General features: G+C 33.7%; 1 protein-coding gene across 1 annotated transcript; it reads right to left on the reverse strand.

The window, feature by feature from the left end:
• Positions 1-2574: 2574 nt before the first annotated feature.
• LOC130719982 (transcription factor bHLH84-like) lies at positions 2575-7565 on the reverse strand. The gene is made up of 5 exons (XM_057570568.1): positions 7134-7565; positions 3457-3684; positions 2934-2999; positions 2777-2842; positions 2575-2655 (listed from the first exon to the last, which is right to left on the reverse strand). The coding sequence occupies exons 1-5, from the start codon at positions 7563-7565 to the stop codon at positions 2575-2577; spliced, it is 873 nt and encodes a 290-aa protein (XP_057426551.1).
• Between the last annotated feature and the right edge of the window lie 12700 nt (positions 7566-20265).

Raw genomic sequence — 20265 nt, forward strand, 5'->3', positions numbered from 1 at the left:
ATTTTGTTTAAATGCTTTGATGAGAATAAAAGTGAGAGTTTCAGTAGTGTATTTATACCCAACAACTTGAGGTAATGCCAAAAAGGGATATTGAAAAAGATTCTATTCATGATTGGTAAGGTAAGGACAAAATACTGATACCACCCTGAGATTAACTTGCACTAGTCCTTGATGGGGCCACTTATAATTTAAGAGGACACAGCTCAAGGTCTTGATTTGCAATAAAATACTAGTCTTGAACGAGTCTTAAAATTCTCCTCTCAAGTAGGAAGAAGCACATTGATGATTGATCAAGTGCTGTTGCTGAATGAGACTGGTGCAGTGGTGTGAGAGTTGGTACACTAGAGGACATGAATATGATGTATAGAATTAATCTGTAAGGCATTCCGGTGCACCAAGATCCGACGTACGCAGTTTCGAGACGAGGTGTGACAATTTGAACTATTGTACATAAGTTGTAACATTATTTTATTATACAAGTTGGTATTTTCAAGATTTGAATCTATGATCTCAGTCACGGTTTTTTTTTTACCAATATAATGTACTTTTAGAACCTATTTGCCATTATAGTGTAGTTTTTTTTAATTATGCAACTAGTATAAATCGTCACTCTAAATGTCCATACCTACTTTTTATTATTTTAAGAAATCACTTTGACTTTCTTTGTTAGTGACGGAAAAAAATCCGTCACAAAATCCCGATATTTAACATAAAAGGATTAGTGACAGAAGACGGAGAGTGAAATTATCCATCGCACAGAAATTAGTGACGGAATATGGTTGCCACGAAGTCTGTTCTGTCACAAAACCCTAGTGAATAATATGAAATGAATTACGACGGATATTTGAGAGGGAAGTATTCCGTCGCAAAATTTAGGGAGGAATAATGTTTGTGACGGATAGTTTCTCTCACCACCTTCCGTCACTAATTCCATTTACATAATATCAGGATTTTGTGACGGATTTTTTTCCGTCACTACGAAAGAAAGTTTGAAAACAGAAAATTAGGCGGCTGTCACAGTGGCGATTTCTTTTAAAAAATAGAAAATAGATATCTTACATAGAGTAACGATTTATACTAGTTAGGTAATTAAAAAAAACTACACTATTATGGTAATTAGGTTCCAACAATACACTATGTTGGTATGGGGAGAGAGTTCATGAGCAAATCTCTTCATAAGATAAGGGTCAACAGAGGTTGACTCCTCCATCTATACTCAAATATGGATTGACGCGTATGAGGAAAAGCATATGAGTCAAATATACGGGAAAGCATATGAGCAAATCTTTCAAGCATATGGATTGATGCGAATTTTTCTTGTTCTTAAATATATGTCATTTTATAATATCTATGAATAGGAGTTGGGGGACATATGAGTAGGGTAGGGGAGGTCCGGGGATCGATTCTTAGTGAGTGCAATTTATCTTTCCGATGTACAAAATATATCTATAAAATATTTAATTTTAAAAAAATTACCCTCATAGATAGTGAGGTTTTGAAAAGTTATTGACTTAGAGGGCAAAATTAATAGGAGAATAGACAACTCCAACAAAATATGTTACAATCAAGTCAACAATGTATAATAGTTGAAATGAAAACTACGTATAAAAATTGTAGAAAGACTCAGGCATTACTGTATTAGGACACTCTAATTATCCAAATTGTTCTCACAGGTCATGAAGTTAACTCAATGTCAAAACATTTATTGAGAGTTCAAAAATTATAAACCATTAAATCATGAATAAAATAAACCATCAGCTCATTTACAAGTCTGATTTTTAAAGCATAACCTAAGAATAAAAATAGGCTTGTTTGATTACTTAATCCTGAACATGCCAGTTATTATATTCAAATGAACTCAATAGAATATATCCTCTGCAGTTGCTCTGCTCTCATCACATTCATCTTCCTTTTGTTGGAGAAGAAGTCTAGGGGTGTTCATAACCGAACCAATCCAAACAAAACCGATAAACCGATAAAAAAACCGAAATCCAATCAAACCGAAAACCGAACGGACTGAAAATTGAAAAAACCGAAATTATTTATTGGATCGGATCGAATTTCGGATTTGATTTCCAAAACCGAACCAATCCAATCCAAACCGAACATTCACAAATATGTATACTTTTAGTTATACATATATCATTCCATTTACACTTACATAGTACATATTTATTGTATATATATTGATATATTGATTATATCACACATGCATCAAAGTTTACTATATACATGCATCAAAGTAAACAATTATAATCATAATTTTAAAATATGTTGACTATGTTATAATTTATGAATGTTATATTAATGTTATAAATTATGTATCATTGTATTTATCTTATATTATATATTTTTAAAATTTATACAACACAATTTCAAAGTATAAAAAAGTGAAAAAAAAAACCGAACAATCCAATCCAATCCAAACCGCTATAGATTGGATCGGATTGGTTCGGATTTGAATTTAGTAAAAAATCCATTGGATGACAAAATCATAAAACCGATGAGATCGGATCGGATGATTTTTCTCCTCAAAACCGATCCAATCCAATCCGCGAACACCCATATGGAGAACTACGTACTGAGATCTGATCCAATGTTCATTCCATTGTAAACAATCGGAGCATACATCCACAGATCCTCAGAGCTCAAAAGCTGTTCCATCCAAATAAAAAAAATTAGAAATCAGAAATGAATTAATCATTAGCATTGGCAAATAAGAAGTTTTAAAAGCTGAAATTTGGATGCAGTGGAAGGAAGGTTCTGAAATTGTTACCTTAATTTGGTGCTGTAAAAACTTCACGTATTGAACAGCTTCCTCTAGCATGGTGCTGATATCCACCTACAATTCACCAATAAAGAAAGCTTGAGAGTATGAACACCTTCACCAATAATTGAGTAATAGCTAGCTCAAATGTCATAGAGAAATCTACCTTAGTTCCATTGGGGATAAGGGTTTGCAATATCCTCAACCTTTCATTTATTCTTTCTCTTCTCTTCTGCACAAGGGAAGAGATAAAACCTTTAAGACTTAATGAACATTATTTCACTTGTGTTGCATAGATATGGGTACAGTACCGGATATGGATAAAGTATGAATTTTTAAAAAAGTTAAAACACTAGTATGCTTATATATATAAGAGATGGTCATCCAAAAAAGAAGGAGACATTGATTTTGCAACTTATACAAGGTCAACCAATGCAACACATTGGTTGTAAAGGTTTTTTACGCTTGTGATAGATATACAAGTTTTATTCTTGTATACATGAAAATAAAAATAAAAACTGATAAAAAGGTTTTAATTCTAGTTAATATGTATCCAAAAAGTACTCATGAAGTACCTAATTTTTTTTGAAAAATTATTTCATAACAAGATTGCTAATGATTATAGACACATGTTGAATTCTCCATCATGTATTGAAGAAATTAATTAATGTCCCTAAAAAGAGACTTACTCTTGCATATATGCTTTGTGCATCAGTGGCAAAACCACTAGGAGCTCTTGATTTTCCATGTAAATTAGCAACTGCAGGATCCTTTGGGCTCAGACTTGGTGATACACCTCCATTTAGCTCCAAAGAAGCATTAGAGTCAACCTGTGGAAAACAACTGATTTGTATGCTTTCTCTTCTACCCTCTTCATTGATACTTATAGGCATAGCATTCCTCATGTTTTTAAAGTCCTACATAACCAAATCATGATCACAATCCCAGGTAAGTAAACAGCATAACTCAAATATTCTGAAGGAAGAATAGAAATGCACCTAAACACCAGCTATCATTTTTTATCCGTCACTTTAAAGTTTTAGCACATATATTATGTACCAACATCAATTCTCATTTTTATTAAAATTACTATCTAGCTAATATAACTTTCTATAATAAATTCAGTATCTCTCTTATTAATTTTAACTCTTCAATTTTCCTATTGATAAGTGCTCATTTTACGTCTATTTGAATATCATTTTAAACACTTATTTGACTTGTATGCTTGCATTTTTTATCATTTTATCCCCAAAGTAATTAGTTTAGTAAATACATAATTTTAACTTATAAATTGTGTAAACATTATATATTTCATGTGTTTAACTGATAAGTGTCATTTTTACGTATATTTGAATTCATTTTAGGCACTTATCTTAAGTGATTCATGAGAAATTCTTATTAGTTCTCCTCATCTTGATTGGAATTTGTTATTTGATTGAGAATTAAGCTCAAATGTGTTTTATGATTGATTATATTCTCAAATTTTGATGTAGGGTCTAAGTTCTCAAGGAAAAATGTATATTTTCATGAGACTTGAAGAATTTTTGGATCATCAAGGTGCCCAGCGCTTGTCAGTGGCCGCCCAGCGCCTATGGCAGTTCCAGAAACCCAACCTTGAAGTAACTGGGCGCCCAGCACTCTGCACAGATGCAGAAATCATTATAAAAGGATTTTTCTTCAGTTTCAAAAGGGAACTCGATTTTGGAGACTTAGAACAGAACCCAAACAGAGAGAACTTGAAGGAGATCATCAAGGAAGGTCTAGGAGGCTAGAGAGAAGGCTTTGGAGCCGGTTTCATCGCCGGGGAACCGTCACGGATTCGGTTTTTCATCGTTATTCTTCTCTTTTATGATTGTAAAGCTATCCATGGAAATGGATAGCTAATTTCTCATTTGTTGGGATTAGAACTAGTTGCTTTGATGCTCATGTAATCTATTTGATTTCCTTTCATGCAAATTTCATGTTTCTATGCTAAAGAATCAATGGTTTTCTCTTTTGCTTCATGCTATATCTGAGGTTTAATCCCCTTGGGTATTTTGATTGATTCAAACTTGTGTAGGGAACTCACACATTCTTGAGTCTGAACTAGAGTTAATCATATGTATCTTTGCCATGATTCAATTATTTTACCTTGTGCTTTATGCTTGTTTTGGATTGATCACCTAGAACATGAATTTAGGTTTAATAGGATGGTGGGAACTAGCTATTTAAACCTGAAATAGGTAAAATCATCTAATGATTCTAAGGTCTAGGGATAGGGTCAGATCATTAGTCCATTCAAACATCCATGCTTAATGCTACTCACTATTGTTAATCGATCAAGGGATTGAGGGTTAATATAGCTGAGTTGATAATCTTCTACGTCGGGGGACTGGGTAGTAAGATAAGAAATGGTGGGAGGAATCAATTTCATAGAACTATATTTGTATGTGAATCAATAGAATACATAGAGGTCAGACAACGAAACTCTAATCTCAGCAAAACTATCTACCTTGGTGAATCCAACTCTTTTATCTTCTTTATTTATGTTTTTATGTTTTTAAACAAACACCTGCAATATATTTGTAAACCATGATTTAAGTCTGTTAGCTATTGAACGGCATAAGTATTACACCTCCTTGTGGATACGACAAAACCCTTTACTATACTACAATTGAGTCTTGAGAAATTCAAACGTAGAGTGGTAAAAAATCTTTCATCATAAACTTGGATTTTGATGTAGGAAAGAAATTCATGAAGAATCCAAGTTTAAAGTAAAAATGTGCAATTTTAGAGAGGCTGGGTGCTGAGCACCAACTTGGAGATGCTGAGCACCCTAAGAAGCTGAAGAATCTTTGTCCTGAAAAAAGCAGAGCGCTGAGCGCCCAACATATGGCGCTGAGCGCCCATGACGGTGGGAACTCTTCAACTTGAAGAAACAGGGGCGCTGAGCGGCCTCTGAAGGGCGCTGAGCGCCTGTGGCCGCCTCAAACACGTATAAAAGGCCAGAAATCATATTTTTGAGGGATCTCTCCCATTCTCTTCGATTTTCTCTCAATTTTGGCACCATAACAGAGCAAGAGAGTCGGGCTTCATGGAGGAGGGGTCCTTGGGCTAGGATTGGATGGATTGGAGCTTCAAGATGGTGATGGCAGCCATGGGAGGACGGTGACAACCTCCCGGAAGCCATGGAAAGCTTCCATGGTCGTGGTTACGTCGTCTCCTCTTGGGTTTCAGTTCTTTCTTCCATTTCCCTTGTAGTTTTTGTTTTCTATTTGTGTATTTAGATTGTATTACTTGGCTCTTTGATTGTTCTAAGTTCGTTCATTGATGTAAGTGGAAATCTTTCATGTATGGTGTTTCTCTTTACACTTCATGTTTCTAACCAATCAATTGATAATAAAATGAACTTCACTAATTTGTAAATATAGCGAGAGGTTGATATAAGTTGGTGTATGCTTAGATCAATGGAAGTAGAGCGCCTATGTCTTAGGTCACAACACGGTGTTAAAGTTTTACTTTCTTCGCTTCAAGTATTGATTGTTTGTGTTAGATTTCTATGGACTAGCATGAGATCGGGAGATAATTGTGGGTCTGGTTTAAGAGAGAAACCACTCAGTGAACTAGTTGTCCTAGAATAAGAATATATTGGGTAGGAGCAATAGTGGATTTCCACGTGACAGGTGGGGTTCTGAGTTCTAACAGGAGTTTCCGGAGTGACAACGGAGATTTGCAAACATAGGGTACCTTGTCTTAGGATGAATTGGTCATTGGGAATGTCTTTGAGAGATAACTCGAGCTATATTATTCCTTTTGGATTTTCTAGATGGTAAGAGATTACGTCTAGGAATTTCAACTGATAGATTCACCTAGGCTAGGGATAGTTGGGTGGATAGCTCTCGGCATCATAAATGAAATGAACCATTGCATAAGTGTTTGAGTTGAAAACAATCTAAGAACTAGGTGACAACATTTCTAAATACGTTTTCTTCTTTGTTACCTCAGTAAACCTTCTTTTACTGTTTTCTTTTATATTCAAAAACCACAAAAACAATCTATCAAACATCTTTTTATCTGCTCAGATCAATATTTAACTGGTGGAACTGATGTTCACATAATCCCTGAGGACGATAAACTCGTATCTGCTTTACTACGATTGAATCATAAGAGTTTGGTTCCAAAGCAGTACAAACAACAAGGAAAAAACCTTTATCACCTATCCCTATTATGAATTATTTTAAGTTAAAAGGTTATAATTGCTGCAACATAATTAATATTTTCTTGAACATTTAAAAGTGATGGACATATAGGAAAGAAAAATCTCTCAATTAATAACATAAAATGAACTGAGAATAACAATTTTTTTTATTTTGTACTATTCTATTACCTCTATGGAGTTCCTGAATCTTTTTGTTGGGCTCTCCAGGTTTCTGCTTCTTTCCTCTTCTGCAGGTTCAGAAATCATCATTTCGTACTCCCTCTTAGCCTGCAAGTTGTTATCAGCAAGAACTTCTAGACCTGATTCTTCATCAATGCTTTCATTTGTCTGTCGGCTTAACTTGTCATTCCATTGAAAGCTACCACTATCATTGTTGGAGAGAAGATATGAATTGCTATTGGTGCCTGTCAACGTCACTGTTGTGGATTCATGACCATGCCAAAATGTAGGTGGCATGCCAAAACTGGTATTTCCACTATCACTGTTCTCTGTGATAGCATAATTATAATTACCACCAAGCAACTGAGCCATGAAGTCAGATTCCTCAGCTGTGTAAATTCCACTAAGAGAACCCCATTCTTCAGAAACCAACTGAGCCATTGTTTTTTAAAACCTTTTGAGAATGAAGGGTCCCTTGTTTCAATTTTTTTTGGTACAGTCTCTTGTTTCAATATAATGCTTTGATGAGAGTAAAAGTGAGAGTTGTACTAGTGTATTTATACCCAACAATTTAAGGTAATGCCAACAAGGGATATAGAAAACAAACTCAATGTACCAATTTTTTTGTGTGTAGACACTTAACAATATAAAGAGAAGAGAGAAAAGTAATAGATATGATATGTGATATGATGTGACAAGAAAAAAGAGATCGAAAAAAAAGTGTACACGAGTTTTGTTACTATTATAGTATAGTGCACACGAATTGGAACAGTATAGAAAAAAATTCATTCATGATTGGCATGAATTAGGATAAGGGTAAAACTTCGTTTACACCATACTAGAAAGAGATGAGAAATAAGTAATAAATGAGATATATAATGTGATGTGACTAGAAGAGAAGAAGAGAAAAAATATGGTGAGCTAATGTGTATGCATTGTTTAGTAGTATATGTATTATCATTTGTGCTAAGCTAAATGAAAAAATAATGATACCTTTGATTAATTGATGGGACCACTTATAAATTTGAGTACCCAGCTCAATTAAAATGATTGGGGCTTAAGATTCCCATTAAATTAAAGTAGTACTACTTGAAGGGAGCTTGAGATTCTCCTAGGAAACACATAGATAAAGTACTATTGTTGAATGAGACAGGTGTAGTTGATATTTGTTACATTAATATTTCATTCACACTTTAATTTCACTTTTACTCATATGGAAAGTAATTAAGATATGAATACAAGAAACATGAGTGAGTAATATAATATATGATATGATAAGAAAAACAAAAAGAAATAAGAATTGAAGAAAAATAAGTGAAAATTAAATGAAAGAAAATATTAATGTGAAAGAATCATTACTCAAATATTATATGCTAAATGGAACAAGAATTAGGTGTTGTGAAGTATAAAGAAAATGAAGTGGCAAGTGAATGAATTTGGAATCTCTAAAGTCAAGCGAAACTCACATTTTATCATTTTGAGTCGTTCAATCAAGATTGAAGAATTTGCGTTGAAAGTAACTATTCTACATCAATTGTTACAACTAAATATGTGAATCATCTAATTGAAAACCACATACAACTTAAAATGCTTTTTTTCACTTACAGTAAAGAATCTAAATTCGAAGAGAATCTAATTCCGAAGAGAAGGGCTTGGGCTTTAGTCATGGTGATGTCTCATGTACATGTCAAACATTCTAAAAACTTAATTTATAATCGCAGAAACATTGTTGTCAGCCAACTGTGATCTAGCTCCGTCAACTTAACATTCTGTTTTGTTATTAAAACTAAAGGTATCTTAGACCAGTTTGGTGATCTACTTGATTAGCAATTCTATTTCTCCCATGATGATGATATCACCATTAGTAGTAAGCCTAGCTAGCCTATATATAAACTCAATATGTCTTTTATAAACTTTTCTGTGGAGGCAAAGTTGAAAAGCACCTAAGTAACATGTGAAACAGAGGTTTTCACATCATACAAATCCTGAAGCATTTGGTTTACAGTGTTAACGACAAGATAGTATATATATATTTCTTTTTTACAATATATAAATTTGGAAATACTAGATCTGCTTATACTTTAAATTGTTTGTCATCTTGTATTAATATAGAAGACTTTGCGAAATTGTAGCTTTGTTAAATTGTTTGACTTAAGATAAATTTGGAAAATGTTGCTTTCGCCTTTCGATGTGAAAATTGTTGTAAATAAATCATATAAAGACTATCTCATGATATAATGTCGTACTAGACTATCAAATATTAATCCACATTTCTTATTATCCCATGAAAAAGAAATACATGAAGGAAAGTACCTCATTCATAAATTAGACAACGGTTGTGGAATTACTTAGACAATTGAATGACCTATTCACGACAAGAAAAATCGTTCATAATCATAGCGTCGGTCCAATGCTAATAAGGCAAATGCTTACACTAAAGTTGATTTGGTATCGGCTTACGTCGCACTCGCATTAAATAAATTGAAGCTAGTGACAGAGCATCGACTACAGTGATTGACGCTTAGTTTACGTCAGTTCAGCCGATGCAACTCACTTAATATTTTTGTTGACACAAATTGAAAATAATTAATCACTGCCGGTCATATATATTAATGAATGAATGGATTTTTATTGCAATTAAGAAAGATAACCGATGAAAATTTTATCATTGAAATTTTTCAATAAATGAATCTTGTAAATTCCATTAAATTAATTAATGTTGCAGCAGTTACGACCGCTGCTAATGCAACAAGGAGTCGAGCTTTCATTTTGCGGTGGTTGAAACCGTTGTTATATGCCACCCGGTGTAAATTGATCGTGCACGACTTGTAACAGCGTTTTCTATACATTTCAAGGCAATTTGATCCCCGCAAATTGCCTTTAAATCTGCCACAATTGTCATTTTTCTTGTAGTGCTCTTAGTAATTAAAACTTCAATATTTGTAGCAACATTCTCGACATATCAAATCTGACTTATTATTTTTTATATTACTTGTATATATAAAATTATATGCATCATATACAACTTTATCCAAAATTGTGTCTCATAAACACAACTTGAAGTGGAGGTATTGGTGCTAGTGGAAAATCTTATGCAAGTAGTGGCAATCATGTTTACAAACTTTTCTATCAAATTAAGGATGTCAAATTAAGGATGTTCTAACTCTATCAAAAAATCCGTCAAAAAAAAAAACTCTATCAAAAAATATTTTAAAATAATGTTAAATAAGACTTTCCATTTTTATCATGTATATTTTTATCCCAAACTATAATAATAATACTCTTTTTTACAAAAAAAGTGTTGATCTAGTACTTTCAAAAAAAAGTGTTGATCTAGTGGTAAACTAGCTAGAACCATATAAGAGTGATGATAAAAATCCAAACCTCTGAAAGTCATTTATTGTGAGAGACAATTAGAAATTCCCGCACATGTAGGACATCCGGATCAAAGGAATATATATATATATATATATATATATATAGATATATATATATTTTAAAGGTTAACAAAGTATACTTAGAATTCCTCTTTTGATTACTTACTTATTTATATGGAGGCAAATTTATTTATTTATTTTGTAAATGGGTTTTTTAATCAACCAAAGTAAATGGTACTTAGATTAATACGAAAGGACTTGTTCAGCGGCACTTACATTACTGGGACTAAAAAATTATATACAAAGTCCTTAAATTTCTAGGAACACCTATGAACCAAGCTGACTCTCTAAGCAGTAGGATTTCTTTTCTTTTTAACTTACAGATCCATCTTGTGAAACTCATTTGCCTATTCCGGAGTTTGTGATCTGATTAGCTTTCAAGGAAGCCATCATATGCAGCACTAGAGAAGTGAAGACAGCAACACTGAGGAAAATATGACAACTTCGGAATATATACCCTAACCAACAACAGTAAAAACAGAGAGGGGGAGGATGGTGGTGGTGGCAGTGGCAGTGGCGGAGGAGGTCGTTGCTCAGGCATAGCGTCAAAGGTGGCACGACGGTGAAGACAACATGGGGTGGAGGGGTGAAGGAACTAGTGGTGGCCACCAAAAAGAGAGAAAATCCATACTATAAAGGGAGAAAAAACTTACTTAATTGAGTGGCAAATTCATCTAATATAGTAGAGAACTCACTTATTGTGCGAGTGGTTTATATTTTATATATCTTTAACGGAAGTTTCTACCCGCTAAGAAAACTGTAGATATTTCTACCAACAAATGTCTTTTTCGATATGATTCAAGATAAATGTACTCAATTTATTTAGGGAAAAAAGTACTATGTTTACCACCTTAAACTTTGAGTAGTTTGCAAATAGTCACCATGAATTTTTCTTTTATCACAATTAATCATTAAACTCTTACTATTATTTTAATGGACTCCTCTTTTAATTTTGGATTAAGTTACAACTGATTATTAAATATAGATTTTGTACTTCTTCAAGAAAAGGAAAAAAAATACATAAAATCACGTGAACTTCATACTTTTTTGCAAATGAACATCTATAAATCCCACAATTCATTATAATTAAGCATTAAACTTTTGCTAATTATGAACAGAATGATCAATTAGTAGATATTTAAGGATTGATTAGGACTAAATAAAATATGGTGCCCATTGGCAAGAAGTATAAAATTGAGGTGGTGAGATGCATTTTCCTCAATTATTAATTAGTGCATGGAGCAAAATTACAAAAATATAGTGGAGTCGATGACTAACTGAGGCAGGTGTTATCGCACCAAATAACCAATTATACCGGCGGTTTGTACGGTGGAGTTTACGCGTCTGACCTTCATGCATATTGGCAACTGTCCCCAATACACACAACGCAGACAAAATTGTCTTTCAGTTTAATTTCCTTTTTTTTTTTGTTGGGTTTCATATATAATAAGTGGTACAAGTACAACAGAATAAAATTAATTTGTATTCTGCTTAACATATGTAAATTGAAAAGTACAGTCTAATAATCATTTAGCATTTGAAACCAGACGTTAAATGAAACTGCACCAATCCATTCTAGTGAAATTAGTTTCATAAGTTGATCTCTTTGACAATTGTTAGCTGAATGTTGTTAAATTAAACCAATTTATTTAATTAGAAATATTTGATAAAATGTATTATATATATATATATATATATATGACATCACCTAATATATGTTGGTAATGCTCTCAATTACCGACGACTTGCTCGTTAGCAATGCACTTTTTCCAAGAAAAAAAAACATTTTTGACGGCTATGGCTGCCAATTTGTGAGGGAAAGTTCAGGTGGAGGGAATACTTAGCAGGTAAAGATTAGTGATTGTCCACGGATGGAAAGTACTGACGGTCATAATTGTCGGTAATGCCATCGACCATACCCTCAAACAAACTGGTCCAAACAGTTGTTTGTGAAAATTAGAATAATATTTGCTAAAATGAGAATTCAATTCTCACCAATAATATTTGCTAAAATGAGAATTAAGCTAATAAATTATCAGAAATAAAAATGATTGGTTCTAAAATCTTATTTTCGCGCCCACTATATATGTTTTCCACAAATATATCAATCAATACATTAATTATAAGTTGTAACAAATAAAAAATAAGTCAGATTTCTTATGAGCGTAGCTATTTGGCACGACAACCAATAGCACACCTGTGCCACGACCAGTGCATTTTTCAATTTTACAATCACCGATTGAAAAAATTAAATCTATGTGTAGTGGGAATCAGTTAATCATACGGTGGAAATCACTTCGTCGCCTCTCGTGTCACATGTAGTCGTGATCTTTATCTTTTTCCATTTCTTATAGTTCTTGCTGGTTTTATTTTGTAATCTTACAATGTTTCTCCCTTAATTAATTGTTTTGGTTTTGCTGATAATTAGCTCACTTGAAAATTTAATGTTATTCTAGTTATATAGAGTCGATAACTATCTAATTGTTTTTTTACGTTAACTGCTAAATTTAAATCTAATCATGACATTGAAAAAAAATAAAAATAAAAATAAATCCAGTCATTGTCAAAAACTTAAAGTGTAAGTCAATCTTTTTTCTTGATTTATTTATTTATGTACTTTAATTTGAAGCCTTTAGAAAGTAAGGACTCTGTTTCTGGCATATCATGCGTGCGCTTGTACTTTAGAAATGATTAATGATGCCCGTGTGTAAACAAGTATATTTGAGTATTTATTTATAATCTAACTTTATAAAGTTACTGAATTAGTTGAAAATAAGTTATAAGAATGCGTAAATTTTTATTCATAAGTCAATTTTATAATTTATATAAATAAACTCAAAACAACTTATATGCAGGTATAAACTATTTATATAAATTCACTCTAAGGGTTTATATCACAAAATAAGCTCAAACAATTTCTTTTTCTTTTTCAAACAGCACCTAAATCAAGAAAAATAATATGTACTCCTATGGTTCATGTTTTGGTTTATGTAACATAGCCAAATAGTTTATAGATAAGCCGGCAGGCACGACTTGAGACTTGAGAGGGGTCTTTTTTTTCTTTCTGTGAATTTATTTGTTTGCAGACTAATCTTATGAAACAGCTGGCATTTCGTTCGCTATTTCTTCCCCTAATAGTTTTTTATCTCGTGGCCTTAATTAATTCATAATATTTATGTTGGAATTGAAATGCATTAATCTTTTATAACAAGTTTATTAATTAAGTGTTCTTTAAAAAAAGATTATTTACTGTACGCTTAAAATATAAATGAATTTAATTTACACAGACAAGTTTAGATAAAATGTATGTACGTACATTTTTTATAATCATAACTTTAAATTTTTGTACAAATTAATTGCTATTTATATATTTCAAAAATATGCTTACCAGTAGATCTTAATTATGAGTACTCATATATAAACATATAGAACATACATCCTTCTCACATATGTGTTAGGGACAGTTTTTAACTTCTGCAAATATAGTTGGTGATTAACCACCACTAACAAATGTATAATTAGATGTCGCACGATTTATGTATGTTTACATATTATTATTGTATAATTATTAAATTTGCAACTTATTTTTGAAATTAATTTGCAACTTAAAAAGTTAACAATTTTTTGACAAATTGCTTGTCGTCCTATTTTAATACTTTGGACCCTTATATGATATAATCACATATAAGACAATAAGAAGAGCTTTAGACCCTTATTTTCCATCTGCGCACTTGTTTTGGAAATGATACCCAACTACAAGTGTCAAGCGAAGAGTAATCCCATTACAATCTGAGCCTACATCAGATTGTAAACAAGACTTTAGTTTGTTGAAATTCTGGAACCTTTTGATTTGATGCTACTAACGAAGAACATGTTATTTTCTTGTCTTCTTCTGCTGTTGGGTAAGGTGGTTTGCCCACAAAATGAATGAAACAAGAAAAGACCTCCTAACCGAAGGCAATGCAAATAAATGAAGGCAGCAATTATTTTAAGGGATTGACAATTGATTTGTCAACCACTTAACTCTAGAATGTTGGATGATTTCAACTAATTTAATAAACAGAAAGTCAAAAAGCGAAGGTCAGCTCTATTGTCCATTTTAATATAGGGGTCAATTTGATGAGATCCTTTTGCTCCTTCGTTTCTTTTAGTTTCATAATTTGACTCCTCGTTTCTTTGGTTCTACCGGCAGGTCGCGGTTAGGGTCAAGTTCCTATCTTCTGTAGATATTTCTACCAACAAATGTCTTTTTCGATATGATTCAAGATAAATGTACTCAATTTATTTAGGGAAAAAAGTACTATGTTTACCACCTTAAACTTTGAGTAGTTTGCAAATAGTCACCATGAATTTTTCTTTTATCACAATTAATCATTAAACTCTTACTATTATTTTAATGGACTCCTCTTTTAATTTTGGATTAAGTTACAACTGATTATTAAATATAGATTTTGTACTTCTTCAAGAAAAGGAAAATAAATACATAAAATCACGTGAACTTCATACTTTTTTGCAAATGAACATCTATAAATCCCACAATTCATTATAATTAAGCATTAAACTTTTGCTAATTATGAACAGAATGATCAATTAGTAGATATTTAAGGATTGATTAGGACTAAATAAAATATGGTGCCCATTGGCAAGAAGTATAAAATTGAGGTGGTGAGATGCATTTTCCTCAATTATTAATTAGTGCATGGAGCAAAATTACAAAAATATAGTGGAGTCGATGACTAACTGAGGCAGGTGTTATCGCACCAAATAACCAATTATACCGGCGGTTTGTACGGTGGAGTTTACGCGTCTGACCTTCATGCATATTGGCAACTGTCCCCAATACACACAACGCAGACAAAATTGTCTTTCAGTTTAATTTCCTTTTTTTTTTTGTTGGGTTTCATATATAATAAGTGGTACAAGTACAACAGAATAAAATTAATTTGTATTCTGCTTAACATATGTAAATTGAAAAGTACAGTCTAATAATCATTTAGCATTTGAAACCAGACGTTAAATGAAACTGCACCAATCCATTCTAGTGAAATTAGTTTCATAAGTTGATCTCTTTGACAATTGTTAGCTGAATGTTGTTAAATTAAACCAATTTATTTAATTAGAAATATTTGATAAAATGTATTATATATATATATATGACATCACCTAATATATGTTGGTAATGCTCTCAATTACCGACGACTTGCTCGTTAGCAATGCACTTTTTCCAAGAAAAAAAAACATTTTTGACGGCTATGGCTGCCAATTTGTGAGGGAAAGTTCAGGTGGAGGGAATACTTAGCAGGTAAAGATTAGTGATTGTCCACAGATGGAAAGTACTGACGGTCATAATTGTCGGTAATGCCATCGACCATACCCTCAAACAAACTGGTCCAAACAGTTGTTTGTGAAAATTAGAATAATATTTGCTAAAATGAGAATTCAATTCTCACCAATAATATTTGCTAAAATGAGAATTAAGCTAATAAATTATCAGAAATAAAAATGATTGGTTCTAAAATCTTATTTTCGCGCCCACTATATATGTTTTCCACAAATATATCAATCAATACATTAATTATAAGTTGTAACAAATAAAAAATAAGTCAGATTTCTTATGAGCGTAGCTATTTGGCACGACAACCAATAGCACACCTGTGCCACGACCAGTGCATTTTTCAATTTTACAATCACCGATTGAAAAAATTAAATCTATGTGTAGTGGGAATCAGTTAATCATACGGTGGAAATCACTTCGTCGCCTCTCGTGTCACATGTAGTCGTGATCTTTATCTTTTTCCATTTCTTATAGTTCTTGCTGGTTTTATTTTGTAATCTTACAATGTTTCTCCCTTAATTAATTGTTTTGGTTTTGCTGATAATTAGCTCACTTGAAAATTTAATGTTATTCTAGTTATATAGAGTCGATAACTATCTAATTGTTTTTTTACGTTAACTGCTAAATTTAAATCTAATCATGACATTGAAAAAAAATAAAAATAAAAATAAATCCAGTCATTGTCAAAAACTTAAAGTGTAAGTCAATCTTTTTTCTTGATTTATTTATTTATGTACTTTAATTTGAAGCCTTTAGAAAGTAAGGACTCTGTTTCTGGCATATCATGCGTGCGCTTGTACTTTAGAAATGATTAATGATGCCCGTGTGTAAACAAGTATATTTGAGTATTTATTTATAATCTAACTTTATAAAGTTACTGAATTAGTTGAAAATAAGTTATAAGAATGCGTAAATTTTTATTCATAAGTCAATTTTATAATTTATATAAATAAACTCAAAACAACTTATATGCAGGTATAAACTATTTATATAAATTCACTCTAAGGGTTTATATCACAAAATAAGCTCAAACAATTTCTTTTTCTTTTTCAAACAGCACCTAAATCAAGAAAAATAATATGTACTCCTATGGTTCATGTTTTGGTTTATGTAACATAGCCAAATAGTTTATAGATAAGCCGGCAGGCACGACTTGAGACTTGAGAGGGGTCTTTTTTTTCTTTCTGTGAATTTATTTGTTTGCAGACTAATCTTATGAAACAGCTGGCATTTCGTTCGCTATTTCTTCCCCTAATAGTTTTTTATCTCGTGGCCTTAATTAATTCATAATATTTATGTTGGAATTGAAATGCATTAATCTTTTATAACAAGTTTATTAATTAAGTGTTCTTTAAAAAAAGATTATTTACTGTACGCTTAAAATATAAATGAATTTAATTTACACAGACAAGTTTAGATAAAATGTATGTACGTACATTTTTTATAATCATAACTTTAAATTTTTGTACAAATTAATTGCTATTTATATATTTCAAAAATATGCTTACCAGTAGATCTTAATTATGAGTACTCATATATAAACATATAGAACATACATCCTTCTCACATATGTGTTAGGGACAGTTTTTAACTTCTGCAAATATAGTTGGTGATTAACCACCACTAACAAATGTATAATTAGATGTCGCACGATTTATGTATGTTTACATATTATTATTGTATAATTATTAAATTTGCAACTTATTTTTGAAATTAATTTGCAACTTAAAAAGTTAACAATTTTTTGACAAATTGCTTGTCATCCTATTTTAATACTTTGGACCCTTATATGATATAAATCTGAGCATTGGTTTCAACTCTCTGTTGCATTTGGACCCTGGTTTAACCTGGGAAAAGCTCACCAATGAGCTGCTGGAGCGCTATGGCTCTGCAAGCAAAGGAGATGTGTTTGAGCAACTCTCAGATCTCCAACAGAAGGGAACAATCGATGAATACGTTCTGGAATTTGAGCGTTTGTTGTCTCAAACTCCAAATCTACCTGATGAGCAATTCTTCGGATACTTCATTCATGGTCTCCGAGAGGATATTCGAGCACGCGTCCGGAGTATGCGTACGTTGGTGCCTCTGCCACGTTCTCGATTGATACCTTTGGCAAGAGCAGTGGAGACGGAGCTCCACGACCCAGGTCACTCGCGCACCGGGTCGAAGGAAGGAGCCTCACTTTCTGGATTCGGGTCGGGTTCTTTTACCAGAGCGGCCCAACATGCGTCACTTGGGTCTGGTCCACCGGGTCAGAAACCCAATCAGGGATGGGTAATGGTCAAGAGCAAAGACGATAAGGTCGATCGACGTGAGGACAACATCAACCCTCGCACACCTCCGCGCGATCGAGGGATACGTCACCTGCCTTACCAAGAGCTTCTGGATCGAAGGCAGAAGGGGTTGTGTTTCAAATGCGGAGGAAAGTATCATCCTCTTCATCAGTGCCCTGATAAGCAACTTCGTATAATGTTAGTCGATGAATCGGAAGAGGTGAACGACAAGCCTGAGCAAGAAGCAGACACGACGGGAGCGGTGGTGGATGGTGAGTGCAGCATCATGAGCCTGGAAGCGGAGCCAACCCAGACTCGAACCATGAAGCTACAGGGGGCAATCGGTGGTGTACAAATGCTCATTTTGGTGGACAGTGGCGCGACGCATAACTTCATATCCCGCCGCGTGGTGGAAGCCATAGGATGGGTTGTTCAGACAACACCGATGATGCGAATCCGATTGGGAGATGGGTATAAAGCCATTGCTCGAGGAAAGTGTGAACAAATGGAGGTAGGAATCAGAGATTACAAGACAACAGTGGATGCCCTGCTGTTAGACTTAGATGACACCGACTTGGTCTTGGGAGTGGCATGGCTCGCTACGCTTGGGGAAATGAAGGTTCATTGGGGGAAAAGGACTATGAAATTCCAACACGAGGGAAAGTGGGTCTATCTACAAGGTCAGGACTATGCTCGGGAAGAAGGAAAGGCTCTACAGAGTTTCTTTGGCAGTAACAAGTGGGAATTTGGGGGGTGTTACCAGGCTTCTTCTTTGCTTACCCTGGAGCCTGCAGATGACAAGCAGGGAGAATCTCACCTATCCAAAGTCCAGGCACAACAATTAGCCACCTTACTGTCAAGTTTTGATTATATCTTTGCCACAGTATATGGACGTGACCCTCCTATTATCCTTCGATTCACATCTGGTGAAACAAACGTAAAAGCAGTGGCACTAGAACTGGTAACTCACGGTGAAGCTCTACGCCAACTCAAGCACCACTTAGCCCGCGCCCAAGGAAGAATGAAATCCCAAGCTGACAAGAAGAGGGGGGACAAGCAAATTGCGATTAGGGAATGGGTTTATCCCACTTTTCACGTTTCACTACTCAAAAAAGCGGTTGGGGACTATTCTATGGAGCAAGGATTACCACAGGGAATGAATGGCAAGTTCGTGGAGTCAGTGGAACCTGCATTGGTACTAGCCACCCAAGATATATTGCAGCTCGACGAAACAGTGAAGCAATTTCTGATCCAGTGGCCAGGGAAACCTACGGACGAAGCAACTAGGGAAGATGAGCAAACATTTTTGAACCAATTTCCCGCTTTCAACCTTGAGGACAAGGTTGTGTTTCAAGGGGGTGGTATTGATAGGCCCCTAAATAGAGAATGGGCTGAGACAATTAATCCTGAGACAATTAATCCAAGGCCCAAGGTATGGCACGTGTATGTGAGGAGGGGGAAGGAAGGAAGCATCCAGAAGAAGAGTGAGCTGGCAGTGTGAGAAAGGGTGCTAGGAAGAGTTAGTTACGGGAATTAGGGGAATTGGTGTATAAAGGGGATTCTGTTAGTAGGGGAGAGGTATCTAAGAATATTGTGATTGTAAGAGTGAATAGAGAAATGCCTTCTCTATAGGAGCTTAGCTCTGGAGTAGTAGTGATACTACTGTAATTGTCCTTTTCCATTAATTCAATCAAACGATTCCCAGTTTTCTTTTCATTTTCTCTTTACTGTTTCTTTGGTTCCCATCACAGATCAACAAGCATATATCTTTTAGTTAACATTGTACCAACTTGAGATTGTTATGTTTATTAAAAGTTGACATCTTAAGAGGTCGAAGGGTTAATTGGAAAGGACAATATTCATATAAGATGTATCTAAAAGCATTTGACCTTGAGGGAAAAGCACATTAGAAATTTGCTTGAGACGTCTCGCATGCGCATCATTCCAATTTTCATCTTATCTTATAGAGACAAATTGTATCTAAAAGCCTCCCTTCATTGAGTAGTCAATATGGTGCTCTGATTTTGATTGCTGTTTTAATTGTGATACAGCAACCACCTACACAGTTCATAATTAGAATTTTATGACAGCTTTAC

The sequence above is a fragment of the Lotus japonicus genome, chromosome 5, assembly GCF_012489685.1.
Source record: "Lotus japonicus ecotype B-129 chromosome 5, LjGifu_v1.2".
In the NCBI taxonomy this organism is placed as follows: Eukaryota; Viridiplantae; Streptophyta; class Magnoliopsida; order Fabales; family Fabaceae; genus Lotus; species Lotus japonicus.